The following is a 25,649-nucleotide window of genomic DNA, read 5'->3' as shown; positions in this document are numbered from 1 at the left end:
CTTTGTTGTATTGTTATAAACTGGTCATACCATGCTACAATGAGTTGACATTTAGAGTATCAACTTTTAGAGCGTCAACTCATTCACAAGGTATCAGAAACGGAAAGACTCATATAAATCAGATTGATAATGCTTAATTGTCTGGAATTTTCCTAAAGAGGAGCTTTAAAAAGTTAACAAAAGTTTCAGTAGATTTGAAAATGTAAAATTTTACATAATGTGTAGGTTAGAAATGGTCCTTGCATTTTGTATGTTCTAAGAGTCATCACATTATGTAAATTCTCAAGATTATCTAAGAATAGGTCATTATTAGTATTATTAGAAATAGTACTATCGATAGTACTTAAATGATAATTTAAATAGTTGAAAGATTAATATATAAAAACTTAGTTTCTTCATCAAGATAGGTTTTCTCCAGCTCCATATTCCTGTGATCATCTGTCTCTATTCTTAGGAGAATGCTAGTATTTCTAGATCCAAGCACAGCAGTCCTCAAACATGTTCTCTATTGATAAAATTGAATAAGATTTTTGCTTATGAGAGATAGAACTCTCAAAACAGTGCAGTCATAGGAATATCTTTACACCATACATAGATAGGTACTTAGACAATCTTTTCATACTTTCTCCCTTACACTATATAACTCGGCTATCCACAATCTGTTTACACTTTATACCATAGTTTGTAGTAGAATCTTCTCTATTTTGACACAAAAAGCTGTAAAGTTTATTCTTGTGAGTGGTCCTCGCATCTATCCTAGGATCCTGATATCTCATGATGAAAATCCATATTTGAAATTTATTTTTTAAAACTAGGAAAAAGAGAAATATTATTTTTCCAGTTTTGTAAAACCCACTTTTCTGAGGGGAAAATGTCATTTCTACTTCAGATATGTAACTAAAGGATGCTCTAAAGCAAAATAGAATTTTATCAATAGTGATGGTCGAAAAAGTAGGGATAGCTATAAACTGAAAATTGGTGTGTTTATGTGGACAACAAAGCTTTGGAATGGATAACAATAACTATTTCATCCATATTAGTCAATTTGTCTCTCTCTCCCCCCCCCTCTCCAAAATCTAACTCAGCTGGATGCCAAATGGTAGTTAGCTTTTCTTTCTATCTAATTTGTCTTTGCAATCTTAGTATCCTTTGACCAAAATATTTTTCCCCTTTTGCTAAGAGAAATATTATCAATAAAGCAACTGACTTAGAGGGATCTTTATGCTTGGTTTATAATTTGCCAATTTCTTTTTTAACTTTGTATTATTAAAATACAGGTCATTAGAATTTTCTCAGACAGGCTGTTGTTAGGTAAGCTGTAGATTATGTCGACAAAATTATTCTTAAGTAGTATATTGAGGTTCATGTTAATATCTGCTGTTTAATGAAACCTAATGATATTCAATGACGGTTGTGCTAAGCCACAGAGAAAGCTTGTTACCTAGGCAACTGCCCTTATGCAGTATAGAGCTCAGAACATATGGCTGTGTAACATGCATTATTTCAGCATCTTTAACCATTAGGAACCACATGTGTAATTGACTGTGAAAAATTACTACTCAGTTACTATATTGTATGGTCATAATAGAAGTAAATGAGTACGTCATTGTTGCTGGAGCAGATCTGTTGGGAATCACTTGCAGACCAGTCTATTTAAGGAGCAAAAATACAATAAGAAGAAAATAGCTGGTTTAATTAACATGTAAAAATTGGGTTAATTTGAATTCAGCTGGCACACAGATATTCATGTTTCTCCTGTAATGGCTTGGATTGAATTTTGCTGATATAGAGATTTTGTGCAATTTTGGTAAAAATTGCTAGTAATTTTATTTTAAAGTATAGTACCATATAAATTAATATAAATTAGTTTAAAGATAGACCCATATAAATTAATACATTTTGATCTGCATTACAGCAATTTGTGTGAAATGAATGTGTAGCAAGTAATGAAAGGACTGTGTGTAAGTGTTCTTTGAAAACATGCTTTGTTGGGATGTGATATTTGTGAATTAAACTCTATTTCAACAGAACTCTTCTGTCAATTGGTAAAGTAAGTTCTGGTTTACAAGAAGCCATATTATAAATACAAATAACTGAGCATTAGCATGATAAGGAGGATGTTATAAGATTAAGAAACCAGTTCTACAATGACAGTTCAGGATTCCCTGGGTGATTGTAAGCAATCTGGAGGACCAGTTTTTGTTTTTGGGGGGGGGGGTTTGGTGGGGGGGGGGGAGAACAACTGGGCAAGCAGTTTATAAAGCAGTACTATAAAAACTTACTCAGTTCCCCCATTTGGTTCCCCATTTCGCCTGTATAACCTGTATAATTTGTCATGTGACAAATTTTAAGAAACCCAGAACATAAAATCGTATGAACAGGCTGTTTTTATCCATGGTACCAGACTCCTGAATGCAACGTAACATCATAAGCATGTAGTATGATAGCCTTGTTATATTGATGCAATATATTATAATGTAATGTTATGCACATATATGTATAGAGAGGGGTCCCCAAACTTTTTACATAGGGGGCAAGTTCACTGTCCCTCAGACAGTGGGAGGGCCGGACTATAAAAAAAACCTGTGAATAAATCCCTATGCACACTGCACATACCTTATTTAAAGTAAAAAACAAAATGGGAACAAATACAATATTTAAAATAAAGTAATAAGTAATTAAGTAATTAATAATTAAGTAATGAAGTAATTTATACTTCTTTATTAACAAGTAAATTTAAACTTAAATCAACAAACTCCATTTCTCCTTCCTTCCTTCCTTCCCTCCCTCCTTCCTCTCCACTTCTCTCTTCCCTCTTCCTTTTCTCTCATTTGTTTCATTTTCCTTTCCCTCGTTCTTTCCCTCCATCATTTCTCATTTTTCTCTTTCTCTCTCTCTCTCTCTTTCCATCTCTCCCTCTTCCTTTCTTTCTCCCTCTCTATCTCTCCCTCTTTCTCTCTCTTCTCTCTTTCTCTCACTCACTCTCTTTCTAACTCTCCCTCTTTGTATCTCTCACACTTTCTCTCCTTCCCCCCCTCTCTATTTCTCCCTTTCTCTCTCTCCCTTTCTATCTCTCCTCTTCATTTCTCTCTCCCTCTCTATTTCTCCCTCTTATTATATCGATCGGTAAAATCTCGTGTGCTGCTGCGGGCCGGTTAAAAGACCTCAGCGGGCCGCATCCGGCCCGCGGGCCGTAGTTTGGAGACCGCTGGTATAGAAGATTGTGTGTTGTTAGTATGATTTATTGAGTTAGTAATTTCTTTCTTTTACTGTAAGTTATTGATATGTATTTATGTTGAGAGGGGTGCATGAGTGGAGGCAAGGCTCAGCCAATTTCATTGTACATATGTTGTGCGTTGACAATAAAGGTTGAAATTGAAAGATTAAAATGATTGAACATGGCATGGTCTTGTCTGCCTACCCATAAAATCACGATTTTTATTTGTGAGATGGAGTCACAGAAAAGATCACTTATCATTTTAGGGATTATAGTACTGCAAAGTTTGAGACCTACCAGATTAAGGCTTTGGACTAGGACTAGAAAGATTATACTTCAAGTCCGTTTTTATTTATTTGGTAACGGTCAACCTAACTTGGCAGGGATCTTTTGAGGATTAAATGAAGGGATGTAAATTGCCTACAATTCCCGAAGAAAGGCAGCCTATATGTTTAATGAGATAAGTAGTCCATCCTGGTATTTTGGAAACTCTTGAATAATGAATTACTTTGAGGATTTTGTTAAATGGTAAGATGCTCACTTTGGTTATTTTTATGATGTTACAATGACTATATTTTAGTTCCTATAATGATATTCTATCTAAGCTTTTAGGTTGTTTGTAATTGTTTCAAATATTTGTAGGATATACAAGTATGACAAATATTTTTTTTAATCTTTTCATTTGAAAGCAGCTAATGGAAAAATGATAAAATACATGTTGCCATAGGGCACTATACAATTTTTAGTCAATTCTAACCGGTTTTAATTAATTTTATGTATCTTGATGTTGGATGAAAGAGAACGTGATAGCTCAGCAGTTAAGACCTTAAGCTTGTTAGTTGGAAAGCTGAGAAATCCAGGTTTGAGACCCGAATTCTGTGCAATGGGATGAGGGTGCGGTGCTCAGCAGTTAAAGATGCCAAGGTTATTAGTTGGAAAGTTTGACAACCTGGCTTCAAGACCCTGATTCCTGCCCACTTAGAAGTTCTAAAGAATGCAAATGTGAGCAAATTAATAGGTACCGCTTTGGTGGAAAGTAACAGCATTCTGCGTGCCTTTGCCGTATACCCATACCGACCACATGACCATGGAAAATGTCTTTGGACAACTCTAGCTCCCTCAGCCAAGAAACGGAGATGGCCACATGATGGGACAGGGAAACCTTTACCTAAAGTTGGATGGTTACAGGTAGTCCTCGACTTATTACCACAATCTAGTCCAAAATTTCTGTTTCTAAGCAAGGAGGTTGTGAAGTGATTTTTGAGCCATTTTAGAAACTTTCTTGCTACAGTAGTTAAGTGAATCACTGCAGTTTTTAAACTTAGTAACTTAGTTGTAAAATGAATCTGGCTCCCCTATTGACTTTGCTTGTCAGAGGATCACAAAAGCTGACCACGGGACACTGTAAATATGAATCAATTGCCAAGTACCTGAATTTTGTTCATATGGTGCTTCCACTATGAAAATTATTTTTCAGTGCTGTTGTAGCTTTCTAAATGAAAGATTGTAAGTCAAAGTCTACCTGTACTTCCATATAAATTGATTTGGGGAACTGCCACATTGTAATGGAAATGTGGAAAAGTTGCTAAAAACAAGTAAACTTAATCATTTACAATTGAGGATAAATTTTATTGACTAATAAATTTTATATTATAAAATAAATAAATACTAAATTGAATCTTCATACTTTACTATTTAATAGTAATATAATAGCCCAACTTTTTTCACTTGCAAAATATTTTTAATGAAGTATAATTTTGTGTGTGTGTGTATTTTGGGTCTTTGAATCATGTTCACTTCTGGAGGCTATCTGGATATATCCCTGCAGCTTCCTGGCCAGAGTTTGGAAGTAGTTTTGCATTGCATATTTCCAAGGATTGAGAGAGAATGGCACAAGTCACTTGCCTATAGCAGAACTAGATGGATTTCTTAACTGCTACACCAAAGTGGCTCTTGTGATTACTCTGCAAGTTTTCTAATAACCTAACCTAATTTCAATATTTACTGTCCTGTCTGTCTTTTAATAAACACTTTATAGAAATCTGAGGGACATATGTTGGTGGAATTTCGTGGAGAAAATATGGCTCCACAATGAAACTAAATTATAATTATGTTCTTTACCTAATAAGGTTAGATTGGGAAAATATTCATTTCCTCAAACTTGCAATGTTTAATTAGGTGTCCAAAAAAGGTGTCATTTCAGTCATAATTAAGTTCTGTCAATAGTTTTGACAGAAAATTCAACATAGACATAAATGTAGTTCTTGCTTGACAATTGTCCCATTTAACATCCATTTAAAATTACAATGGCATTGAAAAAGTAATTTAATAATAGGTCCTTGAACTTACAACTTTGACAATGTCGCTGTGGTCACGTGTTTGAAGTTTGGATGCTTCACCACTGGCAGGTATTGTGACTTTTTCAGAATGCCATTGTCAATCGCCAATTGTGTACTTCACATCAGCTTTCAAAAAGCAGAATCATTGGAAAAGCCAGCTGGTCAGAATCACAAATTATGATCATGTAATATTTCATTTAACCACTTAGCTGCAAAAGAGATACTGTATTGCTATACAGTTGGATGTACATGCATTCTATTTGCTTTTTATATGACGGAGTAGGGAGAATTATAGATTTAACAATGCTTATAAGCAAATAGCATCTGGTCCAGTGTTCCCTCTAATTTTTTTTTGGGGGGGGGGCGGAAAAGTATAGTGTCTGAGCGGCAGTCCCTTCGGGACTGGGCGGCACAGAAATAATAAACAAATAAACAAACAAATAAATCAAAAACCCACCCTGTTTTGCCTCAGAGAATTTCAAAATAAAATACTGTACTGTGTGTCTATAACAGTGAGCTCATAATAGGGCAACTCTATCAATATCAAAATGCCACTTAAATAGTTGAGCTAGTTTCAAACTAGATTTTAATTTTCTTTCTCTCTTCCTTACTCCCATTCTTTTTCTTTCTCTTTTCCTTCCTCTCTTTTTTCTATCTGTTTCTCTCTCTTCCTCTCTCTCTCCTTCCCTCTCACTCTTTCCCTCTCGGCTTCTGGGCAGGTTTGGAAAACTCTGAGTTGATGATGATTTTTAAGTGAGCGATTGCTCACTGCTCAGCTTAGAGGGAACTATGATCTGGTCAGCACATAAATCAAAGATTTGCATTATATTTAAATATCCAGATATGAATCAGTACTTATAAATAAGCACAAAAGTATTTGTATGAATCTGTATTCCTTTTTGATTTACAAGAAAAAGATTGATCTCCGCTATGGCAAAGTGAAAAGAAAGGAAAACATTAACACTTCTAAATTGCTGCTGTTATTTCTAAAAACACTGTATATCTTTTGAAACTGGAAATATTAATTTTGGGAGCTGCAGTTTCTATATGTTTGATAGCAAAGATGGGAAAGACAGGTGTAATGGATGTTCTGTTGCAATATTCTACAAACAAGGGACTACATTTTTAATAACATTTTCTTCTGTAGGTTGATATCCTTTCAAGAATTTGTAGCGTTTGAATCTGTCCTCTGTGCTCCAGATGCATTGTTTATGGTGGCATTTCAGCTTTTTGACAAAACTGGCAAAGGAGAAATTACTTTTGGTAAGACTTGTTTTTACTTGTTTCCCTCTTTTTATCTTTTACTTGATATGAATTTTTTAATAAATATCATTGAAGAAAAGCTAGGATATTTTTAGCTTTTATTCCTTAACTGGAATCTTGTTGCTTAATTTGTATTTATTTAAGAAACTGAAGCTGTTAATAAGGTTTAAATTTCAATAAAAAATAATATCTGTAGTTCAGGGTTGAATTGTGAAGTTCTTGATATTCTCTGAGCTTGGCTTCTTAGAGTGATGTTACCTAGTTGATATTACATGTAATCTAACCCAATCACAGAGAGCAACAGGGACTCGAGAGTTCAAATGTGTTTAAAATGCATTGTTTATTTGAATCACATACAGCTTTGCCCCTTAGTTTTGGACAGAATATGTTATATTCTTTCTCCTATTTTCCTTACCCAAAAAGCCTAGTGAGGTGGGTTAGGGTGAAAGAGAGTGGCTACCTCAAAGCTATGTAGTGTACATCAATAGTTGAAAGTGAATTAGAAGTTTGGAATCTCCATGTTTTAATCCATTGTGTTAATAATGATATTACATTGAGTCACTAGGTAGATAGGTAAGTAGGTAGGTTAGTAGATAGGTAGGTAGGTAGAGGGAGAGATAGAGGGAGAGATAGATAGCGATATTGTGTTTTCCCCAAAATAAGCCTCTGTCTTATATTTTTTGAACCCTGAAACAAGCACTTGGGCTTATCATGTGGGCCTTCTCCGGGTCCTGTCAACTAAACAATGTCGGTTGGCGGGCCCCAGGAGAAGAGCCTTCTCTGTGGCAGCCCCAACTCTCTGGAACCAACTCCCTCCAGAGATTAGAAATGCCCCTACTCTCCCTGCCTTCCGTAAACTCCTTAAAACCCACCTTTGTCGTCAGGCATGGGGAAACTGAAACACCTCCCCCGGGCATGTACAATTTATGCATGGTATGTTTGTGTGTGTGTTTGTTAGAAAAATGGGGTTCTTTTTTAAATATTTTAAAGTTATTTGGATTTGTTATGAAGTGTTATGTCTTGTTGTGAGCCGCCCCGAGTCTGTGGAGAGGGGCGGCATACAAATCTAAATAATAAATAAATAAATAAATGTATTCAAAAGCCCAATTGAGCTTATTATCAGGGGGTATCTTATTTGGGGGGAAATAAGGTATATGATATAGATACAGTAAACATACATACAGTATATTATTAAATATAAAGCAAGATCCCAATTGTTCTATCCTATTGGAATCAAACTAATTTTTAAACTCAGTTTCTGAAACTTTTCCAGTTTCAATCTAAGATTTTTTTTACTAGAATTCTGGTGGAAAGTTAGCACACTGTACAGCAGGGTTTCCCAACCCCTGGTCTGTGGCATGCCAGCAACCAGATCATGCAAACAAGCAAAGCCCCATCCATGGTATGCAGGCAGCATGAAACCACCCTCCCCCAACCCCTCCACCCCCCTGGGTGCAGAAAAACCTTTCACCATGGAACCGGTCCCTGGACATCAAAAGTTTGGAAGCTGCTGCTAAACAGAATCCTATTTCTTCATATTTTTTGAATGCCTTTCCATATAATGGGATCAAAATATCCTATAACTTGGTATATAGATTTAAAAAGAAATAAAAATACAATATATTTATGTATCATTACTTTTAAATGTTTTAAAATGCTATTTTAAATAGTATTTTTCTCTGATTACATGGTATTACAGTGATCCCCCGTTTATTGCGTCCCCAACCATTGCGAACAGGGTACTTCGCAATTTTTCAACCCGGAAGTCAAAATACCATCTACGCATGTGTGCGTTTTTTCTATGGGCACGCATGCGTAGATGGCAACCGGGAGATCAGCTGCTGGGTGGCTTTCCTGGGTCTTCCCCCTCTTGCTGGCGTCAGCGAGGAGTTTCCCCACCGCCCACGCAAACTCCTCGCTGCCGCCCGCCCTTCGCCCGCCCACGCCGTTCATTCTCGCCGCTTTCGAGCTGAGTCCTGAAGCGAATTCGCTCCCGGACTCAGCTCGAAAGCGCCGAGAGACAGCGCCAAGGAACGGGCCTGTCCACGCTGTCTCTCGGCGCTTTCGAGCTGAGTCCGGGAGCGAGTTCGCTCCCGGACTCAGCTCGAAAGCGCCGAGAGACAGCGCCAAGGAACGGGCCTGTCCACGCTGTCTCTCGGCGCTTTCGAGCTGAGTCCGGGAGCGAGTTCGCTCCCGGACTCAGCTCGAAAGCGCCGAGAGACAGCGCCAAGGAACGGGCCTGTCCACGCTGTCTCTCGGCGCTTTCGAGCTGAGTCCGGGAGCGAGTTCGCTCCCGGACTCAGCTCGAAAGCGCCGAGAGACAGCGCCAAGGAACGGGCCTGTCCACGCTGTCTCTCGGCGCTTTCGAGCTGAGTCCGGGAGCGAGTTCGCTCCCGGACTCAGCTCGAAAGCGCCGAGAGACAGCGCCAAGGAACGGGCCTGTCCACGCTGTCTCTCGGCGCTTTCGAGCTGAGTCCGGGAGCGAGTTCGCTCCCGGACTCAGCTCGAAAGCGCCGAGAGACAGCGCCAAGGAACGGGCCTGTCCACGCTGTCTCTCGGCCCTTTCGAGCTGAGTCCGGGAGCGAGTTCGCTCCCGGACTCAGCTCGAAAGCACCGAGAGACAGCGCCAAGGAACGGGCCTGTCCACGCTGTCTCTCGGCGCTTTCGAGCTGAGTCCGGGAGCGAGTTCGCTCCCGGACTCAGCTCGAAAGCGCCGAGAGACAGCGCCAAGGAACGGGCCTGTCCACGCTGTCTCTCGGCCCTTTCGAGCTGAGTCCGGGAGCGAGTTCGCTCCCGGACTCAGCTCGAAAGCGCCGAGAGACAGCGCCAAGGAACGGGCCTGTCCACGCTGTCTCTCGGCGCTTTCGAGCTGAGTCCGGGAGCGAGTTCGCTCCCGGACTCAGCTCGAAAGCGCCGAGAGACAGCGCCAAGGAACGGGCCTGTCCACGCTGTCTCTCGGCGCTTTCGAGCTGAGTCCGGGAGCGAAATCGCTCCCGGACTCAGCTCGAAAGCGCCGAGAGACAGCGCCCCCCGGACCCCCAACCCGGGTTTGGGGGGCTGCTAGGAAGCCCCCCATGCCGGCGGCAAACAGCCGCGCCGCCCCCAATCTTCGGCTCCTCGCTAGCGCTGTGGGAGTAAAAACAGCATCTGCACATGCGCAGATGGTGTTTTTACTTCCGCATCGCTACTTCGCGAAAACCCGCTCGTTGCGGGGGCTCCTGGAACGGAACCCTCGCAACGAGCGGGGGATCACTGTACAAGTAATCCTACCTAAAGTAACAACAGTTTGTTTAGTGACCATTCAAAGTTACAGTGAGACTGGGAAAAGTGATTTATGACCATTTTCCACACTTATGACCACTGAGCATCTTCATGGTCACCTGATCAAAATTCAGAAGATTGGCAACTGGCTCATATTTATGATGGTTGCAGTGTCCTGGATCATGTGGTTTTCTTTTGTGACCTTCTGACAAGCAAAGTCAGTGGGGAAGCCAGATTCAATTAAAACCTTGTCATTAATTTAATAACTGAAGTGATTCACTTAACAGCTGTGCCAGTAAAGTTCGTTAAATGGGGCAAAATTCATTTAACAACTGCCTCACTTTGCAACAGAAATTTTGGGCTCAATTGTCATAAGTTGAGGAGTACATTTGTCAGTTTTTCCATTTCATTCAAGCCACGCTTGTCATAAATTTAAGATTTGCAAAACAGCAGTGGTTTAGTCTTTCCATTTTAAGAGTAGTATTTTGCTATTCATCATGCTTAATATAAATTCAAAATTCTCCATAGCTTTATCTAATTTCAAAACTACATTCACATATCTGTTACTACTTCCCTAACATTATATTAATAAATTTAATTAAACTAAAATTTGCCCATGTTAGAGAAAGCTCATATGTGTCCTCGGTATCATTTTATACTTTTAGCATAAAAAAACAAATACTGTAACATATTTACAGCACTCTTGTAAATCCCCAATAAACATCCAGAAAATCTTGTGTAGAATTAACCTTATTTCAGAATCATGAGAAATATAGTAATATTCTTTAAGATCAATTTCCATGGTTTTGTCAGTACAGGATATTTCAAAATTCATGCAAATAACTGATATTCGCCTTAGCAATATTCTTAGAGTACTTTTAAAAATTTCGGATAAGCTAAAATAATTTCTATGTTGATAGTAATTAAAGAGTTATTAATACTGCTGATGTATCTGGACCAAAATGTAACATCAAAAAGTATCTTAATTGTATGTACTGCCCTTTGGAACATAATATCCTCTGAGATGAAATTAGCCCCAACCCTTAAGGCCTTTAAAAAGCCTTCAATTGTGTGTGTCCCTCCCCCTGTCAGGCTTGGGGTCCCCTGGTAGCAGAGAACTGTTGGCTGCATCATATGTAATATTTTGATTTTAACCCTTTCACGATCCTGTCTTGCTTATCTTCATATGTTCCTAGTAGTTTTATAATGTTTAATTAATAGTTTTATTTTATGACTTCAAGAGCCAGTCATGGTCAGTCATATAAATTTGATAAATAACTACATAAAATAAAAAATATTAGTTTAGCATTAGAGAACCTATATTCTTTCAGTAACTCAAAATTGTTTCAAATAGTTGATCTTCTCGAACGTAAACTTTTTAGAAGTAATCCAGTTTTTTATATTTGTGCATCTTTTTAAATGTTTTCTTCTGATCTTTTTAAAAACAATATTATTTAATTCAAATAATTATTATTGTAATTATATTGTCTTTTGCTCCTTTGCTCCTACATGTTCTAGAAATTTAGATAAGGAGTATGTAAATATTTTAAGAATGTATATTAGAAAATATAGCATAAGTTCATATTTTCTATTCAGACAATAGTAAATAAATACATAAAACTTTTTAGATTGTAATGTATACAGTGATCCCCCGATCATTGCGAGGGTTCCGTTCCAGGACCCCCCGCAACGAGCGGGTTTTCGCGAAGTAGCGCTGCGGAAGTAAAAACACCATCTGCGCATGCGCAGATGGTGTTTTTACTCCCGCAGCGCTAGCGAGGAGCCGAAGATTGGGGTTCCTGTTTTAAAACGTCGCCGCCGGCATGGGCGGCTTGCCAGCACCCCCCCGGACCCCCAACCCAGGTTTGGGGGGCTGCTAGGAAGCCGCCCATGCCGGCGGCGACGTTTTAAAACAGCCGCGCCGCTTTCCAATGAGTCCCGAAGACAAACGCGAAAGCGGCTGCCTTCCGTCACTGAGCCTGGCTCGCCCACTGAGCCTGGCTCGCCCAGAAGATCGTAGAATTATTTCTGTCTAAATTTATAAGCCACAAAAGGCAATACCCTCCTCCCCTCCCCCCAGCTCTCTCCCTTCCTCTCCCTTCCCCTTTCATTCTGTGCTCCAAATAAAACAAAAATCCTGACAAAGGTTCTGCTAAATTATCCAGGATTAAGGGCTTCCGTTAATACTGATTGACTTGGAAAAGTTGCTGCCCATGGTCTATATATATATATAGTTCATCCAGGGTGGTTAATTGGTGTTCTTGAAAATCCATATTATGGAAATTGGTTGGCTTTTTTCTTCTATTTTATCTTGTCTTGGAACTTGTCCATGGGGAGTTTATGATCTGTTTTGCTGACTGAACTACTTCATTTTTGTACTGATAAACAAATAATAAATAAAAATTTAAGTTTGCATATGTGCATATGTCTTCTAGTCAACATTGATCCCTAGGACTGCCAGGATCAGTCTCTGCATAATCTTGACATGGGCTATTTCATTCTTTCATTCTTTCAGCTATAGGAAGCTAGCTAAAAAGGAAAATAATTTAAAATGAAGGTACAATTTTAAAAAATGGGGCTAAAATTGAATGTAAAGAAGATTAAAATGCTGTCAAGTAGCCAAGGCATCTAACCTTATAGTAAATATATTGAAATGATGTATAATTTCTACTTTTTTATTATTTAGTATCAACAGTAGTCCGGAAATATACTGCACGTTAGCACTTGACAAAATAGCAATAAGGGCCTGGGAACAAAATTCAGATGTCATATCTTTATGATTAGAAAGTTCAGAATCACACGAGGTGTAGTTTTCCCTATGGCAGTCTTGCTTCTATAGCAGTTGGAACTTTGAAAAACCAGAATAGAAAAGTATTTACACTTTTGAACTTTAGAGAATGCTATGATGTTCGCCCATCATATTCGAAGAGGATCTTGACATCTAATGTAGGTGTAGGTGATGCGTCCGCAGATGGCTGTAAAGCCTATAAGGGCACAAAATGTTCTGCCACATGTTGGGCAAACGTGTGGGCACTATTGTCACAGCATTTGCAGCTCTGGTTTTGCACAGTGCTCGCTTTTCTTCTGCTATAAACGTTCTTCTGGCCTCAGATGTCTGGCAGCATCCTTGGTGGATCAGCAAATGCCATGTTGGTCGATCTTGTCTAACCTCCTGCTCCAGCAGGAAATCCTATACCGATGATGGCGAACCCTTTTTTGGCTTTGGTGCAATACCCTCTCCCCCATGCCTCACTGAAGCCTCCAGATTCCATGTTGGTCCATTGGACTGCTTTTTGCCATCCCCAAGCCTGGGGAGAGCGAAACGGCTGAAAAGAAGGCTGAAAATCAGCTGGCCAGTGCGTGTATGTGTGCTGCAACTGACATTAGTTTAGTTTAGTTTAGTTTATTTAGATTTGTATGCCGCCCCTCTCCGAAGACTCGGGGCGGCTAACAACAACAAAAAACAATGTAACAAGTCTAATATTAAAAAGTAATCTAAAAAAACCCAATTTAAGAGACCAATCATACCAACAAACATACCATGTATAAATTCTATAAGCCTAGGGGGAAGGGAGAAAAAATTTTCAATTCCCCCATGCCTGACGACAGAGGTGGGTTTTAAGGAGCTTGCGAAAGGCAAGGAGGGTGGGGGCAACTCTGATATCTGGGGGGAGCTGGTTCCAGAGCCGCCACAGAGAAGGCTCTTCTCCTGGGTCCCGCCAAATGACATTGTTTAGTCAATGGGACCCTTAGAAGGCCAACTCTGTGGGACCTAACCGGTCGCTGGGATTCGTGCTGCAGAAGGCGGTCCCGGAGATATTCTGGTCCGGTGCCATGAAGGGCTTTATGGCAACACCTTGGTGTCCTCAGATAAGGCTTGGCATGCCACCCATGGCACACGTGCCATAGGTTCGCCATCAACGTCCTATACCGTTTCCGACAAATGATTGTCCAATCTCTTTAAAAAATCTCCAGTGTTGGAACACCCACTGCTTCTGGAGCCAAATCATGTCACTTGTTCTAATTGTCAGGAATTGTCTATGTTGCTTTAATTAGTTTCCATCCATTGCTTTGTTTCTTCTTTCAGGTGTTTTGGGGAATGGAATAAGACCCTTTTCTTTGTGGCAGCCCAATAGATTAAAGCACTGCTATCAGGGCATTCCTAGTCCTTCTTTTTATCAAACTAGACAAAGCAAATTCTGCAACTTCTTCCTGCATATGTTTTAGCCTCTAGTCTCCAAATCATCTTTGTTGTTCTTCTCTGCACTCTTTCTAGAGTGTCAACATGTTTTTTTATATTGTGGCAACCAAAATCATACAATATTTGAAATGTGGGATTACAAAAGCATTATAAAATGGTACTAATATTTCATATGATCTTGATTCTATCATAGATTGACAGATTATCATATTTGAAGTACATAATATGGAGATTGGCTCTTTTGAAGAGTTGCTAGTATAGGTGAAAGGAAAGAGGAAAAGATATAACAATGTGGATGGAGTCATTGGACTCCATCTGTTGTGGTTGGCTCTGGGCCAGCTCCTGCATCGGGGAATTTTGATGTTGATTTATGGGAATCCTCATTTTATCTGAGACCTGTTTTGTTGCCATCGGAATTGGACAGTGAAGTTGGCTCACAGTCAGGGACAGACAGTGGGTGAGAGGAGATAGACAGGGAGATGGGTGCAGCCAGTGCTCTAATTAGTGAGTCATCAGAATCAGAAGAGGACCCACTTGTGGATGCCCATGTGCGCAGGCTTGTGGCATGAAGGGAACAGTTGCGCAGGTGTCTCAGAAGATAAGTGAGCACACCTATTCAAGGAGTAGTTATGTTAATGAGTTTGTGATAAATACAGGCGTTGGGAAGCGTGGTCTGTAGGTGTTTATTTTATTTTATTTATTTTTATTTATTAGATTTATATGCCACCCCTCTTCGCCGACTCGGGGCGGCTCACAACAGTAATACAAACAATATATCTCAAATCTAATATTAAAAAGTCTCTAAAAAACTCCTTATTTAAAAACAAACATACACACAAACATACCATGCATAAATTATATAGGCGAGGGGGAGATATCTCAGTTCCCCCATGTCTGACGGCAGAGGTGGGTTTTAAGAAATTTACGAAAGGCAAGGAGGGTGGGAGCAATCCTAATCTCTGGGGGGAGCTAGTTCCAGAGGATTGGGGCCCCCACAAAGAAGGCTCTTCCCCTAGGTCCCGCCAGACGACATTGTTTAGTCGACGGGACCCAGAGAAGGCCAACTCTGTGGGACCTAACTGGTCGCTGGGATTTGTGCGGCAGAAGGCAGTCCCGGAGATATTCTGGTCCGATGCCACAAAGGGCTTTATAGGTCATAACCAACATTTTGAATTGTGACCGTAAACTGATCGGCAACCAATGCAGACTTTGGAGTGTTGGTGTGACATGGGCATATTTGGGAAAGCCCATGATTGCTCTCACAGCTGCATTCTGCACGATCTGAAGTTTCCGAACACTTTTCAAAGGTAGCCCCATGTAGAGAGCGTTACAGTAGTCGAATCTCGAGGTGATGAGGGCATGAGTGACTGTGAGCAGTAACTTCATCATTATCTGTTTGGGAAAGAGAGACTTATTGAAAGAAGATTGCTGCAGCGTGGAGAGCTTGTAGTATTCACGGATGTTAGTGAACTTTGGATATTTAATGGTTAAAGAACTTTTGAGGACTTTTGGTGTGTGTGGCTGTGTGGATTTACAGCTGTCTTATTTACTCCTTTGTTTTGGCACGCTTCCGCATCCAAGGACTTTCGGGTGAGAGTAATTTGACTACTCTCGGAGCTTGTGTTTCAAGACTGTTTATAAACTTGCTTTATTACTTTTGATTGTGTGTGTTTGAAACTTATTCCGAATTCACTGGGGGCTAATTGCCAATAGCCCGGCATAACATCATCTAGCAACAAGGGAATCAATTCCAGCAACAATTTTCCTATTCTTTGAAAATTTGAATCATAAGGCAGATAATGCTGAAGGAAATCTATCTATAAAGGACAGTGATGGCTAATCTTTTCTGGACTGAGTGCCCAAATTTTGTGTGTGCGCGCAAACGAGTGTGCCCAAACCTCCAAAATAATGCATGCACAGCTCCAGGCATGCACTTACCCCCCCCATGCACGGCAGAGATTCGATGATCACCTGGTCGGTGGGAAGTGTATGCACATGTGTGCCATAACTGAACTGGCGTGACAGGCCTCATGCCGACAGAGAGGGCACTGCTTGCCACCTGTGGCGCGGGTACCATAGGTTCGCCATCACAGATATAGGATTATGAGTTAATGCTAACTTGATATCACATAATCACTCAATCTCTGGCGATATATCTACTATGCTCCATGTTGTTTGGTCTGTTAGGATCCAAACTTATTTTTTCTCCAAAGAGCAAAGGTGCCTTGCTTTAGTGTAGGCCAGGGGTAGGCAAAGTTGGCTCTTCTATTACATGTGGACTTCAACTCCCAGAATTCCTGAGCTAGTATGATTGGCTCAGGAATTCTGGGAATTGCAGTCCACAAGTCATAGAAGAGTCAAATTTGCCTACCCCTGGTGTAGGCAATAGAGTTTTTTAAAAAAGGTAAATAAATAAGCATAAAGTAACAGTTCCTTAGAATTTTTTAAATGAAGTTTTATAGTTTCATTGTATCGCTGGAAATAGGCCACAAAGAGTGCAAACCATAGTTCCCTCTAAGCTGAGCAGTGAGCAATAGCTCACTTAAAAATCATCATCAACTCAGAGTTTTCCAAACCTGCCCAGAAGCCGAGAGGGAAAGAGTGAGAGGGAAGGAGAGAGAGAGGAAGAGAGGAAGAGAGAGAAACAGATAGAAAAAAGAGAGGAAGGAAAAGAGAAAGAAAAAGAATGGGAGTAAGGAAGAGAGAAAGAAAATCAAAATCTAGTTTGAAACTATCTCAACTATTTAAGTGGCATTTTGATATTGATAGAGTTGCCCTATTATGAGCTCACTGTTATAGACACACAGTATTTATTTATTTATTTATTTATTATTTCTGTGCCGCCCAGTCCCGAAGGGACTGCCGCTCGGACACTATATTTTTCTGCCCACCCCCCAAAAAAATTAGAGGGAACACTGGTGCAAACTCCTAAGAATAATTTAAAAAACAGCCATTTTATATACCAAACATCTGTTCAAATATGGACTCCTTTGTATGTACATCTCTGCACATGTTGGCTTCCACATTCTGGGTTTTAACATATGGAAGCCAAAACATAGATAGCTGTTTAACTGAGAAGAACTAGTTTCCCCATATCTCTTAACGCAAACCCTAGTAATTCTATTTTAATTTTAGTGCAATTTTAGAAAACTTTCCTGCTAACCCTAATACAGCAAAGGAACAGTTTATGGACAAATCAGTAAGCGCAGCCAGGGGTCATTGCTTTTCTATACAGCCTCCTCACTCTCCTCACCCTCTGAGACTCTCCAACTGTTAATGCAGTTTTTAAAATAAGGGAAGTTAGTTCTTGTTTCTATAAATCGTATGAAATGGGAGATGATAGTGTGTGTTGATGTGCAGCTAATAGAGACTGCATGGCCTTTTGTATCCCATTTTAAACTGATACGTTCCTCCCTGCCTGGAGTTAAAGATCTCAGTGGGAAGGTAGAAGAAAGTTTAGTTGGCTTTTAAATTTCAGACAGAGAATAAACCTGCTTCTTTTCCCCCAAGTGTTGACAGGCATATAAAAACTGATAATGTAAGTCCAGGGGTTTAAGAGATTTAACAATTTTCTCTTTGGGGGGTATTGCAGAATTTTAATACCTTTTTTAAAAAAGCAGAATACTTTGATATCTTTTATGACATGGTTTAATAAAGAAAAGTTTAGGTGCATGGGTTTAAATGTCAACATTATAAAGACTAATTATTCTTTTAATAATCTTTGCCTTTTGATATAAGGGCTACATGTAATTGGACAGAACTGATTTAACAATCTATGGCTTTAAACATATTAGAAGTAATGGTTTAAAATTTATGTCCTTCTTCCAAGAGTTGTAGTACTGATACAGACATTCTTTCTCTGTTTCACATCCCCGATTTTACAGATAAAGTAACTTGAAATCTGAAGGTTTGCTCTAATTTTAAAAGATTGTAAAATAAGCCATGTTGACATTATTTGAATATTCATACATATGCGCAGAGAGGTCTAATAATAAGCCAGCTAGAAATATCTTCAAAATCACAGGTATGTGACAAATAGACTTCAGCAGTCTTTTACCTTTTAAAATAATAACAACCATTTCACAAAAGGAAGAATGTTCTGTATATGGTGTTTTGTTAAATATTTAGCTCTAAATTCCATTTTGATTTAGCTCTATATTCCATTTCAACATGACATTCTTTTCACTCTTGGAATTTGCAATAATCTTGATAGATATGCATTTTGCCATATATTGAGACTACGACAAATGAAACCTGTAGCTTTTTTTCAATCATTGCATGAATTGAGTAGTAGTGTTTTATTTCTGATGCTTTTTGGGCATGAAATGGAAGCAAGGAAATATATTTCTTTATTTTGGTAATCTGAGTAACATAATTAGCATAAAAGCTACTGTTAACAACTTTATAATAATCATTTGTAATAAAGCAAAATAGAATGCGGGTTTGAATTCATAGGACATTTCATAAAATAAAGAAGCAAATATAATTGTTGCTATCTTTTAAATAAACAATTACAAATGTACAGTCATCCTAAGGTTATGATGTAATTGGGACCAGGATTTTTATCACTAAGTGATATAATCATAATGTCACATGGCTTAGTGACAACAACATAGCGGTTTCCATCATAATTAGTGTTGGGTGAACTTCAGGAAGTTCGGGTTCGGCGAACTCACCTGAACTTTGCCGTGAAGTTCGGGTGAGTTCGCCAAACCTGAACTTTACCTGAACCTGAACCCGAACAGCAGTAGCGCTTTTTAAAAAAACTTTTTTAAAAAGTTCAGGTAAAGTTCGGGTTTGGCGTGAAGTTCATGCAAAGTTCAGGTTCGGTATTCGGCCGAATACCGCCAAACGCCACCGCCCGAGAGGAGAGAGGGGAATCCCCCCCTGGGATTTCCCACCTCCTTTTGCTTGCAGCATTGCAAGCAAAAGGAGGTGGGAAATCCCACGAGGGGATTCCGGGGGCGGGACTTTGATGTCACGGTGACTCCTTCCTCCCTGTTTCGACCAGCCAGGAAGTAGTCTCCGTGACGTCAAAGCCCCACCCCTGGAAACCCTTCGTGGGATTTCCTACCTCCTTTTGCTTGCAGCGCAAAATCCCACAATGGTCTAGAGAGTCAAAGGAACAGAGTTAGTATATGGAATCTCCCAATCTGTTCATGTCAGAAGAGTAAATATTTAGTCTAGTAAAGTTCTGTTTATTGGATGTAACCAAATAATGAACTAACAACAAAATTGGTTAATACTCATATAACCTGAAATGGAGATGATTGTTTCATTTTTAATTAATTGTTAACATATTTATTCCTGTCTTTATTTGGAAATATATATACAAACCCACAAACCTAACTCTAAAAAAACCAAGGAAGACATCATATTGTCCAGGTTAATTGTCCTTGGAGGCTTATCTAAGTAATAATAACTGCTTTCAGTAAATTCAGCATTTAATTTTTTTTTTGTTCTCATCTCCAATTTTGTTGCAGTCTTCAGAATCCATAAAGCACAAGTTAGCCAAAGTAAATTTACTATCTGTACTTGTGAGCAGTCAGAGTTAAACTGTGGAATAAAAATTCACAGTGGCACTAAATTGTATTCTCTGTTGTTGTAAGCTATCTTGTCAAAGATCAGTGGAACAGCACAGAAACTCTTCCAGTTCAATGGGTCAAAATTCCACTTTTTATGAAAGGCTAAATGTGGATTTTCACAAATGAGTATAATGGCTCCAATTTTGAAAAAGAGATAACCGGGAGCACTTCCCGTTAGTGAGCTCATTCAGAATGCAGCTTGTTCAGATGGCTAAAATATTGCTTGCTTCATCCTATTTTTAAAGAAAAAGGAGAAAGACAAGAATGGTTATAGAGAAGATAAGATTGAGATACTTGGAAAGTAAATTCAAACTGTCTTGTTAACTGACCTGAAATATAACTGTCTTTCATAAGACAATAGTATAGAAGAAAAGGCCGGTTTATTAAGCAGCAATTTTAGAATGAGTTTGACCTATCTCAGCAGAGGGTGGGAAAGAAGAAATAACAGTAGTAGCATCAGAGGGGTCCTTAACTCAGAATTTGTTCAATTGCAAATAAACCTGTTATCCTGAATAAATTGAAGAAAAACGCTCTTAGAGTCATGTTGGTTAAATGTCAGACTCCTTAATATTTGCCCAATGGTTGCGGTTTTACCCTTTTAAAATATAAATATTCATTTATTCTTCTTGTAAAATGAAAATAATCATAGATACTAATACAGTGATCCCTCGGTTAGCGCGGGGGTTATGTTCCAAGACCTCCCGCGCTAACCGATTTCCGCGTTATACTGGATGCGGAAGTAAAAACACCATCTGCGCATGCGCGCCCTTTGTTCCATGGCCGCACATGCGCAGAAGGTGGAGCGATGCAAGTTTGGAGGCTGGCAATGCAATGGTGATTTTTCCGGGCTCCTCGCCGCTACCCACAGGGCAGCGCTGGCGGCAATGGCAATGGCAACCCTCCCTCCTTCCCTCCTTCCCTTCTCTCCCTCCCTCCTTCCCTCCTTCCTTCCTCTCACCGGCTTTCTTGGGGCAGCACTGGCGGCAATGGCAATGGCAACCCTCCCTCCTTCCCTTCTCTCCCTCCCTCCCTCCTTCCTTCCCTCCTTCCCTTCTCTCCCTCCCTCCTTCCCTCCTTCCTTCCTCTCACCGGCTTTCTTGGGGCAGCGCTGGCGGCAATGGCAATGGCAACCCTCCCTCCTTCCCTTCTCTCCCTCCCTCCTTTCTTCCCTCCTTCCCTTCTCTCCCTCCCTCCCTCCTTCCTTCCCTTCTCTCCTTCCCTCCCTCCTTCCTTCCCTCCTTCCCTTCTCTCCCTCCCTCCTTCCTTCCTTCCCTTCTCTCCCTCCCTCCTTCCTTCCCTCCTTCCTTCCCTCCTTCCCTTCTCTCCTTCCCTCCTTCCCTTCTCTCTTTTTTGCGTTTGCAACGATTGGTCGAGATTTTGGCCAATCAGCAATCAGTATGACGTCATCGGGCGGGAAAAACTGTGGTGTAGGAAAAAAAAACGCGGACTTATTTTTTAATTAATATTTTTTGAAAAACCGCGTTGCAGCGTTTCGCGCTAATCGAGAACGCGCAAATCGAGGGATCACTGTAGTATGAAATCACTGTTTTAGTTTGGAAGATCTAGGGAGGATAATTTTCCTATACCCGTCATGGCGAACGTATGACACATGTGCCACAGCAGGCATGCAGAGCCCACTCTGCAGACCCATGAGCCATTGCCCAGCTCAGCTTCACCATGCATGGATGTGCATCCTTGGTCTCTTCAGCCTTGAAAGACTGAGGACCCGGATTGTGGGGGCAATATGCTGGCTCTGTTAAAAAGTGCTATTGCTAACATGTTGTAAGCCGCCCTGAGTCGGCATAAAAATTGAATGAATGAATGAATGAACGAATGAATGAATGAATGATTAAATGAATGAATAAATAAATAAATAAATAAGGGGTGACTTGATCGAAGTGTATAAAATCATGCATGGGATAGAAAAGGTGGATAGAGAAAAAATATTTTCTCTATCGCAGAATACTAGGACGAGGGGGCCCTCCCTAAAGCTCATAGGTAACAAAGCGAGGACAAATGAAAGGAAATATTTCTTCACCCAGAGGGTCCTTGGTTGATGGAATTCCCTTCCAGAAGAAGTTGTGACAGCTGTCAGCCTGGAGAGCTTGGATGTGCATCTCCCACCAGCCAGTTGATTTTCAGAAGGTCTGGCAAGCGGGGGGCATATCCAGTGGGGAGGTCACATATGCATTCATAAGGGTCAGGTTTTGCATATGCAGAGGTGGGGGATGTGCACCCCACAGCCCATTTTTTTTTTGTCCCAAGAGACCAAGGCGTTGCAACCTGGTTTCCTAAGGGAGTCCTTTTCCAGCAGGAACACCCCGCTTCCCCCAGCCTGTTTTTGGTTTCATGAGTTTGCAGGGAGGCATACTAGAACCAAAACACCCTACTAGAGTGGTGGGGAGAAATGGGAGGGTTGTACATCCGTACACAGGGGTGCTGCATTGCATTATGGATGCTAGCGCACATGCTTACACTTTCACGCACAACAATGAAAAGATTAGCCATCACTGTCCTATACCTATACCCACTTCTATCCTTTATTTATCATTAGAAAAAAAATAAGTATGATGATGTTGGGTTTTTTGCTCATCACATACAATCGTATTTCATGGTGAACAATGATTGTAGAACAAAATAATTGGGTTGTCAGCTATTGTTTTAGAAAGAAATATAGATACGATTTAAATCAACCAAGAAAACATAAAGTGTACATAAATCTTAAAAAGGTCATTGGGTCACACAACTTATCCAACCTTTTCCTAATATGGAATTAGAGGAGAATTTGGGGATTCATGTGCTTTCAAAGCAGTGGGAAACGCTACTGTTGATTTTTGACCATTAGGATTGTATTTCAGTAAACGGGTACTGGTCAGCTTCTACTTTGGCTGGAAATTTCTTATGGTTATTATTATCTTATGGCTATTATTATCTCCGAGTCTACGGAGAGGGGCGGCTTACAAATCTAATAAATAAATAAATAAATAAATTATGCCTTCATACAAATCTATGCAATCATATTTGAAATATATTTCAGCAGTTTTGCTATTGAATCTAAAAACTATATTAAAGAACTGTGAAGATATAAGAAAAATGCAATTTATAATATAGGATGCTTTCTAGTAAAAAAATGTGAAATCATGGCTGGTAAAAGCAGTGGAGAGTTAAGCTGCACAAACATATTACGAGGAAATTGATTAGAAACATTCCTGAAAATAAAAACATAAATGCTCCAGTTAAATGATAGCCTTCCAAACAGAATTACATCACCAATATTACTAATTTAACAGCCCGGAAAATCTTATAAGAAACTTATAGGATTCTAGAGGGGAAATTGTTCTGTATAAGTGAATACATACAAATCTAATAAATAAATAAAAAAGTGAATAAACTCAGTGGGGGTAATTTAAAAAACTCCACTGTGAACCCTAGCAAATGATGAAAAAGAAATATAAGATACAAACAAAATAGGACAAAAGCTGTTTTCTGTTTCATAACTACACACGAATAAAATGACATAAAATACAAAGTCCTGAGATCAAATTATAACATTCCTTCTTAAAAACTCAGGTTACATTTTCAGGTACTCAAATTAAAGGAGCAGTGATTGGTTTGTTATCTCATGGCATTTAGAAAACCTTTGGAATAGAATGCAATGAGCTGTTGATACAGTTTTCAAACAAATTATTAAGTTTGTTAATAATAATTATTAATAATTATAATTAACAATTAATAACAACTTAATAATTATTAGTACTTCTATAATTGTCTGGTTTGGAATAGCAACCAAATAGGGCAGGTAAAGAGTCCAACGAATAGTTAGGACTGCAGAAAGAACGATTGCAACCAGTCAGCCTTCCAAATAAAAGCTATATATTGCACAGGTCAGAAGGCGATCTGCCTGAGAAAATATTTTTTTTTTTCAATTTTTTTATTATTTTTCATAAAACAGACATACAGACGTACAAACATTAAACATAAAATGGGGATGTATTTCCCCGCTTCTTTTGAAAGTATACATTCAAATAGAGAAAAGAATACATAATCAAACATTTGTTGAATGTTAAAAAGTCTAGTAAAAAATTTTCAAATCTTAAATGCAATATTAGTACAGTATAAGTAAAAATGCTTAATATGTTATTTAAGTGTAATATATTCATCTAATCAAACATTCAAACTAATCTCAATTACTAAGCATACATAAAACAAAATTTTTAATATATCGCTTGTGAGTAAACAACTATGTCAAAATCATCAACAAATACATCTAATATTGTTGTTACCTAAATAAAAACAGATCTATCTCTTATTTTTTCTTATCTAACCATTTATATATGTTGTTCCATGTTTCATAAAATTTTGTATCCTCTTGATCGTTTAATCGTCTTGTCATCATATCCATTTCAGCGCAATCTAATATTTTAGCTATAACTTCTTCTTTCTTGGGGATTTCCTCCCCCTTCCAGTTTTGCGCGTATATTATTCTAGCCGCAGTTAATATGTGTATAATTAAGTAAAGAGTTTCCTTCTTATAAGTCTGATTAGTAATTCCTAATAAATAAAATTCCGGGGTGTTATCTATGTCATATTTTAATATTTCTTTTAATATCTTCTCAATCATCTTCCAATAAGTTTTAGCTTTGCTACATGTCCACCATTGATGGTAATAAGTTCCTATATCTTTCTTGCATTTCCAACACAGTGGGGATGTTTTAGGAAACATTTTAGCTATCCTGTTAGGTGGAAGGTGCCATCTATAAAACATTTTAATTTGGTTTTCTTTTAATGAAACTGACTTGGTCATTTTCCAATTATTAATCCAGACTTTTTCCCAAGTATCTATATCTATTTCCTTGCCTATATTTCTGCACCATCTTATCATGGTATCTTTTAGAGTCAACTCTATATTTTTGTGAGCGATAAGAAATTTATATATTTTCCCTATCATTTTTACTGAATTATTAATAATTAAATGACTTAGCAAATTCTTACTTTTATTAAAAGTATAAAGAGTTATATCCTTCTGGTATCTGGATCGAATCTGGGCATAATGCCACCAATCTATTATTATCCCTTCTTCTTGTAGTTTATTCCTAAGCTTTAGCTTCATCTGATCATTTAATAATTCTTTATATCTATAAAATATTTTCGTGTCTTTTATAGATTTTGGATGTGTTATTGCTTCTAGGGGGGCTATCCATTCTGGAACATTTAAGAAGTGATTTTTCTTTATGTCCTTCCAAACCTCTAGTAAATACTTCCTTAATGTGTGTCTTTTAAAATATGAGTGATTTTTTTCCTTGTCATACCATATAAATGCATGCCAACCCAGCATAAGATCATGTCCTTCTAAATTTAATATTCTTTTGTTCTCTAAGGTTATCCAATCTTTAATCCATGTTAAGGCGGCGGCCTGATAATATAATTTCCAGTTTGGAAGACCAAATCCTCCTCTTTCTTTAATGTCTTCCAAACAGTTTATTTTTATCCTTGCTTTTTTCCCTTGCCATATAAATTTTTTAACTAAGTTTGTCAAAGTTTTAAAGAAAGTTCCCCCTGGGTTTATTGGAATTACCTGAAAGAGAAATAAAACCTTAGGCAAAATATTCATCTTGATTGTGGCAATTCTTCCTAAAAATGATATTTTCAGGTTGTTCCATGTTTCTAAATCTTTTTTAATTTCTGATAATAATTTTATATAATTATCATTTTTTAAAGTTATTGTTTTCGCTGTTAAATTTATTCCTAAATATTTTACTTTCTTTACGGTTTTTATTCCAGAA

General features: G+C 38.8%; 1 protein-coding gene across 1 annotated transcript in view; it reads left to right on the top strand.

Moving 5' to 3' along the window:
* SLC25A13 (solute carrier family 25 member 13) overlaps window positions 1-25,649 on the top strand; it is a 151,685-nt gene that overhangs the window by 38,900 nt on the left and 87,136 nt on the right. The window contains exon 4 of the mRNA XM_070729197.1: window positions 6,704-6,819. Within this exon, the coding sequence (XP_070585298.1) occupies window positions 6,704-6,819 (116 nt within the window). The remainder of the gene's footprint in view (window positions 1-6,703; window positions 6,820-25,649) is intronic.

This window comes from Erythrolamprus reginae, chromosome Z, assembly GCF_031021105.1.
Source record: "Erythrolamprus reginae isolate rEryReg1 chromosome Z, rEryReg1.hap1, whole genome shotgun sequence".
Lineage (NCBI taxonomy): Eukaryota > Metazoa > Chordata > Lepidosauria > Squamata > Dipsadidae > Erythrolamprus > Erythrolamprus reginae.
This window is presented reverse-complemented; position numbering and strand designations above follow the sequence as displayed.